This window comes from Panulirus ornatus, chromosome 6 (genome assembly GCF_036320965.1).
Source record: "Panulirus ornatus isolate Po-2019 chromosome 6, ASM3632096v1, whole genome shotgun sequence".
Taxonomy (NCBI): Eukaryota; Metazoa; Arthropoda; class Malacostraca; order Decapoda; family Palinuridae; genus Panulirus; species Panulirus ornatus.
In genome coordinates this window covers 9,515,392-9,528,018 of record NC_092229.1, presented here as the reverse complement: position 1 = coordinate 9,528,018, position 12,627 = coordinate 9,515,392, and the positions used below count along the sequence as shown (strand labels likewise).

At 40.5% G+C, this 12,627-nt stretch overlaps 2 protein-coding genes across 6 annotated transcripts in view; both read left to right on the top strand.

Annotated features, from left to right (window-relative positions):
• dnc (phosphodiesterase dunce) overlaps positions 1–12,627 on the top strand; it is a 1,419,595-nt gene that overhangs the window by 1,136,360 nt on the left and 270,608 nt on the right. The window lies entirely within an intron of this gene.
• Positions 1–12,627, top strand: part of LOC139749256 (uncharacterized) — an 88,997-nt gene that overhangs the window by 64,112 nt on the left and 12,258 nt on the right. Inside the window, exons 6-7 of the mRNA XM_071662992.1 lie at positions 192–325; positions 8,125–8,211. Of these exons, the coding sequence (XP_071519093.1) occupies positions 192–325; positions 8,125–8,211 (221 nt within the window). The remainder of the gene's footprint in view (positions 1–191; positions 326–8,124; positions 8,212–12,627) is intronic.

Genomic DNA, 12,627 nt, shown 5'->3' with positions numbered 1-12,627 from the left:
TTTGTGGCATTTGGCTTGAATGGGGGCACTGGTGTTGACACATTATGTATGACAGCTAATGAACAGATGTGAGCACATTAGGCCACTCTTCATCTATTCCTGGCACTACATCACTAGTGTGGGAAACAGTGAACAAATAGTATATAAAAGTAGAAAGTTGATGAGCTTACACGTGTTTGTCTTAATTCCAGATGAGTTTTCACTTTGGCTATAACGAGACAATTCTGTTTGACTGGTGGAACATCAACACCATTGGAGGTTTGATTGGTTCCATGATTGGGATCTTCATTCTTGCAATGCTGTATGAAGGACTTAAATACTGGAGGTGAGTGTTTATAATGTGTGGGTGTTAATGGGTTTTCTCAATCATTCTGATATGTTTTCTCTCCTCTGCAGTCTTTACTAGGAGCTTTAGAGACTCTCTTGGATAAACAGTGTTAGGACCTAGATAAATAGCATTAGGACCTTCCAGACCTTTATGTTCTCTAGTAAGGAACCGTATACATTTGCCTATCTTTTGCTGTCCATTAAACCATGGTAGCATGAGTTTGATTGTTTTGGGCTCACCTTTGGCCAATCAGAGACCACCACACAGATGATGTCTTAACCCACTCTCTTCTGGTCACCTGACTGCTCAGATTTTTCTAGGATCACTTGTTGACAAGACATATGCTGCCAGTCAGGGTTTTTCTGTCACAGGCATCAGCATTCTTTTTCTTTTTTTGTTTATGTATTATTTGAATTATCAAGAGAATGATGTATTGTATACATGCTTTAATCATTGTTTTAGGATTTTTTTTATTTATTCATAATTACCTTAGGACCCTTATCTGAAAGGGTCCTGGTGTTAACCAGGTCCCTCTTTGAAGTGATAAGTCCTTTAAAGAGACTGTATTCTGTTTTGTCATCTGATGATACAATCTTACCACATGACTTACCAAAGATGACCACATTGTTCCAATTCACTCTATTCACCCTCCTGTATGTTCAGGCCCCAGTCGCTCAAAATCTTTTTCACTCCATCCTTCCACCTCCAGGTTGGTCTCCCACTTCTTCCCTCCACCTCTGACACATATATCCACTTTGTCAAACTTTCTTCACTTATTCACTCCATGTGTCCAAACCATTTCAACACACCCTCTTCTGCTCTCTCAGCCACACTCTTTTTATTACCACACATCTCTCTTACCCTTCCATTACTTACTTGATCAAACCACCTCACACCACATGTTGTCCTCAAACATTTGATTTCCAACACATCCACCCTCCTCAGTACAACCCTGTCTGTATCCCTGGGATAGGGGAGCAAGAATACTTCCTGTGTATTCCCTGTGTGTTGTAGAAAGTGACTAAAATGGGTGGGAGCGGGGGGGGCTGGAAATCCTCCCCTCCAGTTTTACTTTTCCAAAAGAAGGAACAGAGATAGGGGCCAAATGAGGAGTTTTTCCTTTGAGGCTTAGTCATCTGCCTACATCTGCCACTCTTATCATCAAACACATTTAACAATCCTCCAAAACACTCACCTCATCTCCTCCTCACTTCTTCACTACTTATTATTACTGTCTCTTGCCCCTTCACCAGTCTTCCCATTTGTTGTCTTGTCTTTTGAACATTATTTACCACTTTCCAAAATTTCCTCATATTCTCCCTTAAGTGTACTGACTCACCTTTACTTGCATTTGTCCTCTTTTTCAACCCCTTCACCTTCCTCTTGACCTCCTGCTGCTTTCTCTTACTTTTCTTCCAGTCATTTGCACTACTTCTCTGTAAGTACTGCCCAAACACCTCTATTTTGTCTTTCACCAGCAGCTTTGTTTCTTCACCTTGCCACTTGCCACAATTCCTAATCTGCTTACCTCCCACCATTCACATGCCACATGCATCTCTTGCATATGCCATCGCTGCTTCCCTGAATACCTGACATTCCTCACCCACTCCCTTCGTTTTATACACTGTCACCTTTTCCCATTCTACACTCAATCTCTCCTGGTATATCCTCACAAAAGTCACCTTTCCAAGCCTACTTACTCTCTCCACTCTTTTCTCTTTGGCATTGTTTCCTCTTTTTCAAAAACCTTTACAGATCTTCACCCTAGTCTCCTCAAGATAGTGATCAGACATCCCACCAGTTGCCCCTGTCAGCTCATGTCCATCCAAAAGTCTCTTTTTTTACACGTCTATCAATTAATATGTAATCTAATAATTCCTGCTGACCACCTCTCCTGCTCACATATGTATACTTGTGTATATCCCTTTTCTTAAACCAGGTATTCCCAGTCACCAGTCCTTTTTCAGCACACAACTCCACGGGCTCTTCCTCAACTCTATTGATAACACGGAATACCCCATTATAGCCTCAACTGCCACATTACTTACCTTTGCTTTTAAATCACCTGTCAGTAAGGTCCTGTCTCTTGCATCAAAACTGCTGACACAGTCAGCTGCAACCAAAACACTTGATAAATATGAAGCTTCAAGGCCAAGACTTACGTTATTTGCAGGTTATTTTTTTTTATTATATGTACGCCTTCGAACTTTTGCAACACAAATCTGTGAGTTTCTGATATCTTCCACTATCACAAATAGCCTCAAAAGGACACAATGGTGTGTTGCTGTTTGAATTCCATTGTATTTCTGTGTATGCCTTACGCACAACTAAATCTCTTGGAGATCTTTTAGACTTCACCAGAGTTTACTCAGGGATCATTTATTTGTGCACCCTGGAGCCCTAAGACCTCTTTCAGTTAGGAATATCTATCTGTTGATTATCAAATTCACTTTATTAGCTTAACCTGCTCTTTATGCTAGAGTACATAATATGAGGAAGGTGGTCTTCACTAGTCTCACTCAGAAACCTTTTGTTAGAGGAAATCATGGAAAGGGGTCTTTGGCACTTGTTTATCGCTTTCATTATTCTGAACCTTAGATAAGACATTGCAGATATATTCCATTTGGCTCTGGGGATTCCTTTAAAGCAGAAGCAGTTGCCTGTGTGCCTCCAAATCGCAATTGAAGGTATGTATTTTTGCTTTTAGGTTTAGTCTTATTTGAAAGTTTTTCTGTAAAACCTCCTCCTTCATGTGGATATGCTCTTGTGTTCACAGAACAGACTGCAAAGGAGAGTTATATAGGTTAGAAAAGTGAAAAACCCTTTCCGTCCAAGGTATTGTCCTCCAAGCATTTTTTCTTTGTTTTCTTAACTTACCTAGTCTTCTCTTTTCTTTCTAAAACCTTTCTTTATATCACCTGATTGATTTTAGGTTGATGCATGCAATCTTCAAATTCTGAGCTGTCAGGCAGCCAGGAGTGAGTAGGTTGAATTGGTGGCAATTAGCGAGCTACCATTACCACAGTTTGGTGGATGACGAAGGGTTGGGAATCTCGTGTTCATGAGACACTATCTCATAGAGAAAAAGTTTTCCAGTTTCCAAAACAAACCTTTCTGAATGTGTCACTTTGACACCTGAATCCCACAGTGGTGCCTAAGTACAGTTTGGTGTGAAGGATAATGAAAAATGAAATATTATCCATTCACGGTTATGCACCAGCAGCATTATCCTTGGGGTAGGGGACAAAGAACTTTGCCTCTGAATTCCTGGTAGTTGTTGAAGGTACTAAAAGGGGTAGGAGTGGGGATGGCAACCCCCTTCTTGTATTTCAGTTTCTAAAAGATGGAACAGAAGAAGCCAAGCGAGGCGTGCTCATCCTCCTCGAAGGCTCAGGCTGGGGTGTCAAAATGTACATGGATTTAACCAAGATAAGAGGATAGGAACCTAAGTGTTCTGGCTCTTAGTAAAGGAAACCTCAAAAGTGAACATAAAGAATGGTTAGGGAATATCTTAGCAAAGAAGACAGTGGTTGGTGTGTATATGTGCATGAGTAGGAAGAAAACAGGGGTTGGTGTGTATATGTGCATGAGTAGGAAGAAAAGTCAGAGGGCATTATTGGATTACATACTAATTGATAAGTGTGCAAAAGAGAGACTCTTGGATTTAAACATGTTGAGAGGGGCAGCTGGTGGGATGTCTGACCATTTAGTGGCAGAGGCAAGGATAAAGATTTGTGAGGGTTTTCATAAATAGGGAGTGATGCGAGTGAGAAGAGGGTGGTGGAAGTAAGAGAGCTTAGGAAAGAGATCTGTGTGAAGAATTACCTTAAGAGAATGGGCATAGAATGGCAAAAGGTGAGAGTAAATAAAGTAAGGTGAGTGGGTAAGAAGTAGGAGATATTTAGGGAAGCAGTGCTTACTTGTGTAAGAGAAGTGTTTGGCATTTGAAGGATGGGATGTAGTCAGGTGAGAAAGGGTAGTGAGTGGTGGTAGATGAAGTAATGTTGCTTGCGAAAGAAAAAAGAAAGGTGTATGAGTGATGCTTACAGAGATGGTGGGCAAATGATTGGGTGTTGTACAAGAGAATGTGCTAGGAGGTCAAGAGGAAGGTGCAGGGACTGAGAAAAAGGGCAAATGAGAACCGAGATGAATGACTATCAGCATACTTCTTAGAGAATATGATGATTTGGAAGGAGGTTATTAGTGTAAGAAAAACGAGGAGAAATGGGAATAGTATTGAAATGGAGAGGTTGTTACAGGTAGTGATGAGGTGCGATGAGTGAGTATTTTAAAGGACTGTTGAATGTGCTTTAAAGGATGGCAGATGTAGGATGTTTGGGTAAGGGAGGTATAGGAAGTGAGAGAGTCGTGGAAGTGGTTTGGTGAAGAGAAAGGAAATGGCAAGGCAGCTGTAGTGGATGGTATTGCAGTTGAATTTTTAAGTAAAGGCAGTGACTGTTTTATTTACTGTTTCTTAGGATTTTTAGTGTATTGATGGATTATAATGAGGTGCCTGAGGATTGGTGAAATGCATGCATTGTGCTATTGTATAATGGTAAGGGGAACAAAGGTGAATGTTTGAATTGTAAAGCTATAAGCTTGTTGGGTGTACTTGGTAAGTTGTATGGGTGAGTGGTGTTTGAGAGGGTGAAGGAACATCAGACTGGGGAGGAACAAAGTGGAATTAGGAGTGGTAGATGATGTATGTATCAGGTGTTTGCTTTGAAAATTGTGTGTGAGAAATACTTAGAGCAAAAGGATTTGTATGTGGCTTTTAAGAATTCAGAGAAAGCATATGATAGGATTGATAGAAATTACTTGTGGAAGGTTTTACAGATATATGGTGTGGGAGGGAAGCCATTAGAAGAAGTGAAGAGTTTTTATCAAGAGCATAAGGCATGTGTGCATTTTGGAATGTGTTAGAGAGGAGAGTGAGAGATTCCAAGTGAAGGTTGGTGTGTGGCAGGGGTATAATGGCTGTTTAATTTGTTAATGGATCAGGTGGTGAGGGAGGTAAATACAAGGGTCTTGGAGAAAGGGGTGAGCATGCAGTCTGAAGAGGATGAAGGGGTCTAGGAAGTGAGTTAGTTGATGTTTGCTGAAGACAGCACTAGTGGTAGGTTCAAGTGAGGAACTGTAGAAGATGGGAAGTGTGTGTGAAAGGAAGAAGTTGATGGTAAATGTGAATAAAAACAAGGCTGTTAGGTTTATTAGGTCAGTGCGACAGGTTAGTTGGTGTGTGTGTTTGAATGGAGAACATTTGGAAGAAGTGAGGTCTTTTAGACACATGGGAGTAAACATGACTGTGGATGGAAACATGGAAGCAGAAGTGAGTCATAGGGTGGGTATGTGGGCAAAGGTTCTTGAAAAATTGAGGAATGTGTGAATAAAGGTTGTTATCTGGGATGATGAAAATCATTATGTTTGAAGATATAGTAGTCCCAAAGGTGTTGTGTGGGTGTTAGTGTTGGGCTATAGATGAGGATGTCAGAAGAGGGTGAACTTGATGGAAATGAAATGTTTGAGGACAATGTGTGGTGTAAGGTGGTTTAATTACGTAAATAATAAAAGGGTATGAGAAAGGTGTACTAAGTAGAAGAGTGTGTTTGAGAAAATTGAAGAGGTTTTGCTGAAATGGTTTGGAAATATGGAGATGACAAGCAAGATGTTGACAGAGAGGATTTATGTGTTGGAAGTGGAGAAAAAAAGAAGGGGGAGCCCAAACTGTAGATGGAAGGATGGAGTGAAAAAATGTTTTGAATGTTTGGGGCATGAACATCTGGGAAGGTGAAAGATATGCATGGGATAAAGCAAATTGAAATGATGTATATAGTGGCCTGAACCAGGGCATGTGAAATGGATGAAGGAAACCTTGGAAAGGTCTGTAGGGCCTGGTTGTGGATAGAGAGCTGTGGTTTTGGTGCACTGCAAATGACAGATGAGAATGCATGTGAGCAAACATTAACTTTCTTCTTTGGTTCCTGGTGCTACCTAGCTGTTGTGGGAAACAACAGACAAGGATGGAAATAATGATTATATTCATAAAGATTGTTATGTGCTTACCAAATTATTTTTCTGCTTATATTGTAGGGGATGTAGGATAAATCCTCTTCATTTTTAATTTCAGCTTTCATGCAGTGTCCACAAAAAACCTTGTCCACCTCCATACATTTGCAAATGTGATATCACACTTATATTTTAGTACTTTATCTCTCCTTTGGCCTTGATTGATTACCATCTGCAAACATCTGAGAAAGGAATTGGCAAATTTCCTGAAGAATTCTAGGTCCATGTTTTGGGTCCATAGGATATTGATCTCTTGAGTGAGGTGAGGTACTGATGAAGTATTGCAAGAAGCAGCCAACTGATCGTGCATTCTGAGCACCCAGTATGCCCAGAGACCTCACTTGTACCCTTGTTTTCTTACTTCCAGGCAAGAATTTAGACTTTCTCCTCCTTAGGAAGGTAAGAGCCAACCATCTTGATGCACAGGTGGAAGAGATGCAGTGTCCAGAAGCAAAATTCCCAAAATGAAGTGGTAACCAAGGAAGAATAAAGAAAGTACATCCCTCTATATAGCCTGGGGCACAGGGAGGTAAGTTGCTAGTCCTCATACTTTAAATGGGAGACAATAATCTCATTGACCAGATGTATGATGATTTCACCCTGAGAGCTTCATATGCTTGTACCCCAATAAACCTTAGCCTTGCATCGCTTTGAAAGTATATGGGGGCGGATAATGTTTTTTGCGGACATTGTGTAATGCACATTGAATTTGCAAACTGATTTGATGCTGGGTATTTTCATATCAACATTATACACACAATGTTGTATTGACATTGTGGTGAACAACATTGATACAGTGTTAAATTAGAGTTGTACATACACTGTATTATTAATGTTACACACTGTATTATTAATGTTTTAGTGAACAAAATTGATATGTATCAGTATTGATTCAGTTTGTGAACTTGTTGTGTTATCAGAATCAATTCAAAATTAATTCTTGACCTGCTGGGACTGCAGTGAGCCCGCACTTCATTGGTTGTCAAGGTGCACTCTTCTAACCCAGGTAGTTGTCTTATCTTTCTGCCTCACTCACATGTGGACTACTGGCATTCTGTCTACAGACATACAATCTCCTTGCAACACATAACCCTTGACAACACTTAACTCACAGCTCATTCTTTGTAATTCTAGATTTTTCTGTGGTGAGTGCAATGTGGTAGCCCTGCCTTTTGGCAAAATGGTGGAAACTATGAATAAAAGTAGTAGGTTAGAACATTTAGGTAGGAACATTGGGTCGAAGTAGTTGGTAGGAACGTTAGGCAGGAGCATTTGGTAGAATTAGTCAGTTGGAACATTTTTGTTAGGAGCCTCTGCAAACACTGTGCTAGACGTGCCCTCTGCCAGTGGCCTGTTAAGAAGAGGCACTAAAGGCTAAGAAGCAGCCACCCCCTTAAGGGAATTCCAGAAGGGAACAGACATTAGAGATTTACATAGATAAACATTTATTGATAATTTTTTGGCGTATTTTTTTTGCCTCTGGTCCCGAACCAAAAGAGTTGGTTTATGGAACATTCTTGTTTTTTGGTTCCAGTGTTTGGGATCATCTGCCTGTAGTAGTGAGAATTGGAGAATCTTCATTAATCCTTTATGATGTTTTGTGAAGGATTTTAGCTAAGGTAATACATTAATTGTATTTCTACACCATTTAGTTGAAGGTTATACATTGATTTTATTTCAACAGTTTATTGCCTCATTGGTCTGAGCTGCCTCTTTTACTTTCCCCACAGAGAACATCTTTTCCGAAAGGCTATAGCAGCAGTGCAGTACTGTGCTAATGTGAAGGGAAACATAACTGACGAGAACAAGGCATCACAGTAAGTTAATATAGTGGAGTATTGTCGCATGAATATGTTTAGTGGATAAGGAACTATTCATTTAAGACTGCTATGTATGAGCACTGTCCATTGAGTAAATGTTCATGTAGAGAAAGAAATTGTATGAGTGCAAGTATGGGCAAAGTAGCTGTAGATGAACTTCTTTATGAACTACTTTATGGAATTGAGCATCCTTGTCCTTTGGCCATCCTTCAAGGTTGGGGCAAAGGGTTTCTCCTTTTCAAAATTAATGTTCACAAAAGTTGCATTTCTGCTCTTAATCCACATCATATAATGGGAATTATATAGATAATAGATGAAAATAAATCAAGTGAAAGACATCTAGACAGATTGTCAGAAATATAGTTAGGGGTGTTTTTGAAAGAGTCAATGAAGTAAGTTTATAATAAAGTAACACACTCATGATTTAACCAACTGATTGTGCTGATTTATACATTAACAAGGTGTTTGACTTGATTAGATATTGGAATTCTAAAAAAATAATGGAACCTAATGGTAATTTAGCAGTTTTGTAACATAAAATGGTATCTAGAAAACAAGATACTTTCATAGAATCTCAAGTACAGTAAACCCTCAATTTAGCAGACCCCAGAATAACAGATTGCAGATTTCATGGACTGGGAAGAGGATAGTATATTAATGAAGAATAATTTAAAAGTGAGGGAGTGAGTTAGAAGCTTTGATGCACGAGACCGGGTTATAGTGATGGGCGATTTGAATGCAAAGTTGACTAATGTAGCAGTTGAGGGTACAATTGGTGTACATGGGGTGTTCAGTGTTGTAAATGGAAATGGTGAAGAGCTTGTAGATTTGTGTGCTGAAAAAGGACTGGTAACTGGGAATACCTGGTTTAAGTGTGCATATGTAAGTAGGGGAGATGGTCAGAGAGCGTTATTGAATTACGTGTTAATTGATAGGCATGTGAAAGAGAGACTTTTGGATGTTAATGTGCTCAGAGTGGCTGCTGGAGTGGTGTCTGATCATTATCTTGTGGAGGCGAAGGTGAAGATTTGTAGAGGTTTTCAGAAAAGAAGAGAGAATGTTGGGATGAAGGGATGAAGAGAGTGGTAAGAGTAAGTGAGATTGGAAAGGAGACTTGTGTGAGGAAGTACCAGGAGAGATAGAGTGAAGAATGGCAAAAGGTGAGAGCAAATGACATAAAGAGAGTGGGAGAGGAATGGAATGTATTTAGGGAAGCAGTGATGGCTTGTGCAAAAGATGCATGTGGCACGAAAAAGGTGGGAGATGGGCAGATTAGAAAGGGTATTGAGTGGTGGGATGAAGAAGTAAGATTGTCAGTGAAAGAGAAGAAAGAAGTATTTGGATGATTTGTGCATTGAAGTAGTGAAAATGACTGGTATATGTAGAAAAGAAAGAGGCAGGAGGTCAAGAGGAAGGTGCATGAGGTGAAAAAGAGGGCAAAAGAGAGTTGGGGCTGAGAAAATATCATTGAATTTTAGGGAGGATAAAAAGATGTTTTGGAAGGAGTTAAATAAAGTGCATAAGACAAGAGAACAAATGGGAACATCGGTGAAGTGGCAAATGGGGAGGTCATAACAAGTAGTGGTGAAGTGAGAAGGAGATGGACTGAGTATTTTGAAGGTTTGTTGAATGTGTTTGATGATAGAGTGGCAGATATAGGGTGTTTTGGTCGAGGTGGTGTGCGAAGTGAGAGGGTAAGGGAGAATGGTTTGTTGAACAGTGAAAATTTGTGGAAGGTGAAAGCTGGCAAGGCGGCAGGTTTGGATGGTATTGCAGTGGAATCTATATAAAAAGGGGATGACCATATTGTTGATTGATTAGTAAGGATATTCATTGAATGTATGGTTCATGGTGAAGTGCTTGAGGATTGGTGGAATGTGTGCATAGTGGCATTGTACAAAGGCAAAGGGGATAAAGTTATGTGTTCAAATTACAGATGAATAAGTTTGCTGAGTGTTCATGGGAAATTATATGGGAGGCTATTGATTGAGAGGGTAAAGGCATGTACAGAGCATCAGACTGGGGAAGAGCAGTATGGTTTCAAAAGTGATAGAGGATGTGTGGATCAGGTGTTTGATTTGAAGATTGTAGGTGAGAAACACAGGTGGATTTGTATATAGCATTTATAGATCTGGAGAAGGCATATGATAGGATTGATAGAGATGCTTTGTAGAAGGTATTAAGAGTATATGGTGTGGGGGGTAAGTTGCCAGAAGCAGTGAAAAGGTTTTACCAAGGATGTAAAGCATGTGTACAATTAGGAAGAGAGGAAAGTGATTGGTTCCCAGTGAATGTCAGTCTGTGGCAGAGGTGTGTGATGTCTCTATGGTTGTTAAATGTGTTTATGGATGGGGTTGTTAGGGAGGTGGATGCAAGAGTTTTGAGGAGAGGGGCAAGTATGCAGTCTATTGTGGATGAGAGGGCTTGGGAAGTGAGTCAGTTGTTGTTCGCTGATGATACGGCACTGGTGGTCGATTTGGGTGAGAAACTGCAGAAGTTGGTGACTGAGTTTGGTAAAGTGTGAGACAGAAGAAAGCTGAGAGTAAATGTGAATAAGAGGAAGGTTATTAGGTTCAGTAGGATTAAGGGACAACTTAATTGGGAGGTATGTTTGAATGGAGAAAAACTGGAGGAAGTGAAGTGTTTTAGATATTTGGGAGTGAATTTAGTAGTGGATGGAACCATGGAAGCAGAAGTGAGTCACGGAGTGGGGGAGGGGGCAGAGGTTCTGGGGCATTGAAGAATGTATGGAAGGCGAGAACGTTATCTCAGAGAGCAAAAATGGATATGTTTGAAGGAATAGTGGTTCCAGCAATGTTATATGGTTGCAAGGCATGTTCTGTAGATAGGGTTGTGTGGAGGAGGGTGGATTTGTTGGAAATGAAATGTTTGAGGACAGTATGTAGTGTGAGGTGGTTTGATTAAGTAATGAAAAGGTAGGAGATATGTGTGAAAATAAAAAGAGTGTTATTGAGAGAGCAGAAGAGGTTGCTATTTCATGTGAGGTGGGGTAGCGACAGGAATGGATGAAGGCAGCAAGTATGAATATGTATTCTTTTTTATCATACTTATACGCTTATTCCTGCGTTTGCGAGGTAGTGCAAGGAAACAGACGAAAGAATGTCCCAACCCACCCATATACACATGTATATACATAAACGCCCACACAAGCACATATACATACCTATACATTTCAACATACACATACATATACATACCCAGACATATACATATATACACATGTACACACTAATACTTGCTGCCCCCATCCATTCCTGTCGCCACCTTGCAACACATGAATTCGCACGCCCTTCCCCTTGCGCGTGTATGCGAGGTAGCACTAGGAAAAGACAACAAAGGCCACATTCGTTCACACACAGTCTCTAGCTGTCATGTGTAATGTAATACACCAAAACCACAGCTCCCTTTCCACATCCAGACCCTACAAAACTTTCCATGGATTAACCCAGACGCTTCACATGCCCTGTTTCAATCCATTGACAGCACATCGACCCTGGTATACAACATCATTCCAATTCACCATATTCCTTGCATGCCTTTCACCTTTCTGTATGTTCAGGATCTGATCGCTTAAAATCTTTTTCGCTTCATCCTTCCACCTCTAAATTGGTCTCCCACTTCTCGTTCCCTCCACCTCTGACACATATATCTTCTTTGTCAATCTTTCCTCACTCATTTTCTCCATGTGGCCAAACCATTTAATACACCCTCTTCTGCTCTCTCAAACACACAGGTTTTATTAACACACTTTTCTCTTACTCTTTCATTACTTACTCGATCAAACCACCTCACACCACATATTGTCCTCAAACATCTCATTTCCAACACATCCACCCTCCTCCACACATCCCTATCTATAGCCTACACCTCGCAACCATATAACATTGTTGGAACCACTATTCCTTCAAACATACCCATTTTTGCTCTTCGAGATAACATTCTCACCTTCCACACATTCTTCAATGCTCCCAGAACCTTTGCCCCCTCCCCCACCCTGTGACTCACTTCTGCTTCCATGGTTCCATCTGCTACTAGATTCACTCCTAGATATCTAAAACACTTCACGTCTTCCAGTTTTTCTCCTTTCAAACTTACCTCCCAATTAACTTGTCCCTCAACCCTACTGAACCTAATACCCTTGCTCTTATTCACATTTACTCTCGGCTTTCGTCTTTCACACCCTTTACTAAACTCAGTCACCAACTTCTGCAATTTCTCACCCGAATCAGCCGCCAGCGCTGTATATCATCAGTGAAAAACAGCTGTCTCACTTCCCAAGCCCTCTCATCTGCAACAGACTGCATACTTGCCCCTCTCTCCAAAACTCTTGCACTCACCTCGCTAACAACACCATCCATAAACAAGTTAAACAACCATGGAGACATCATGCAC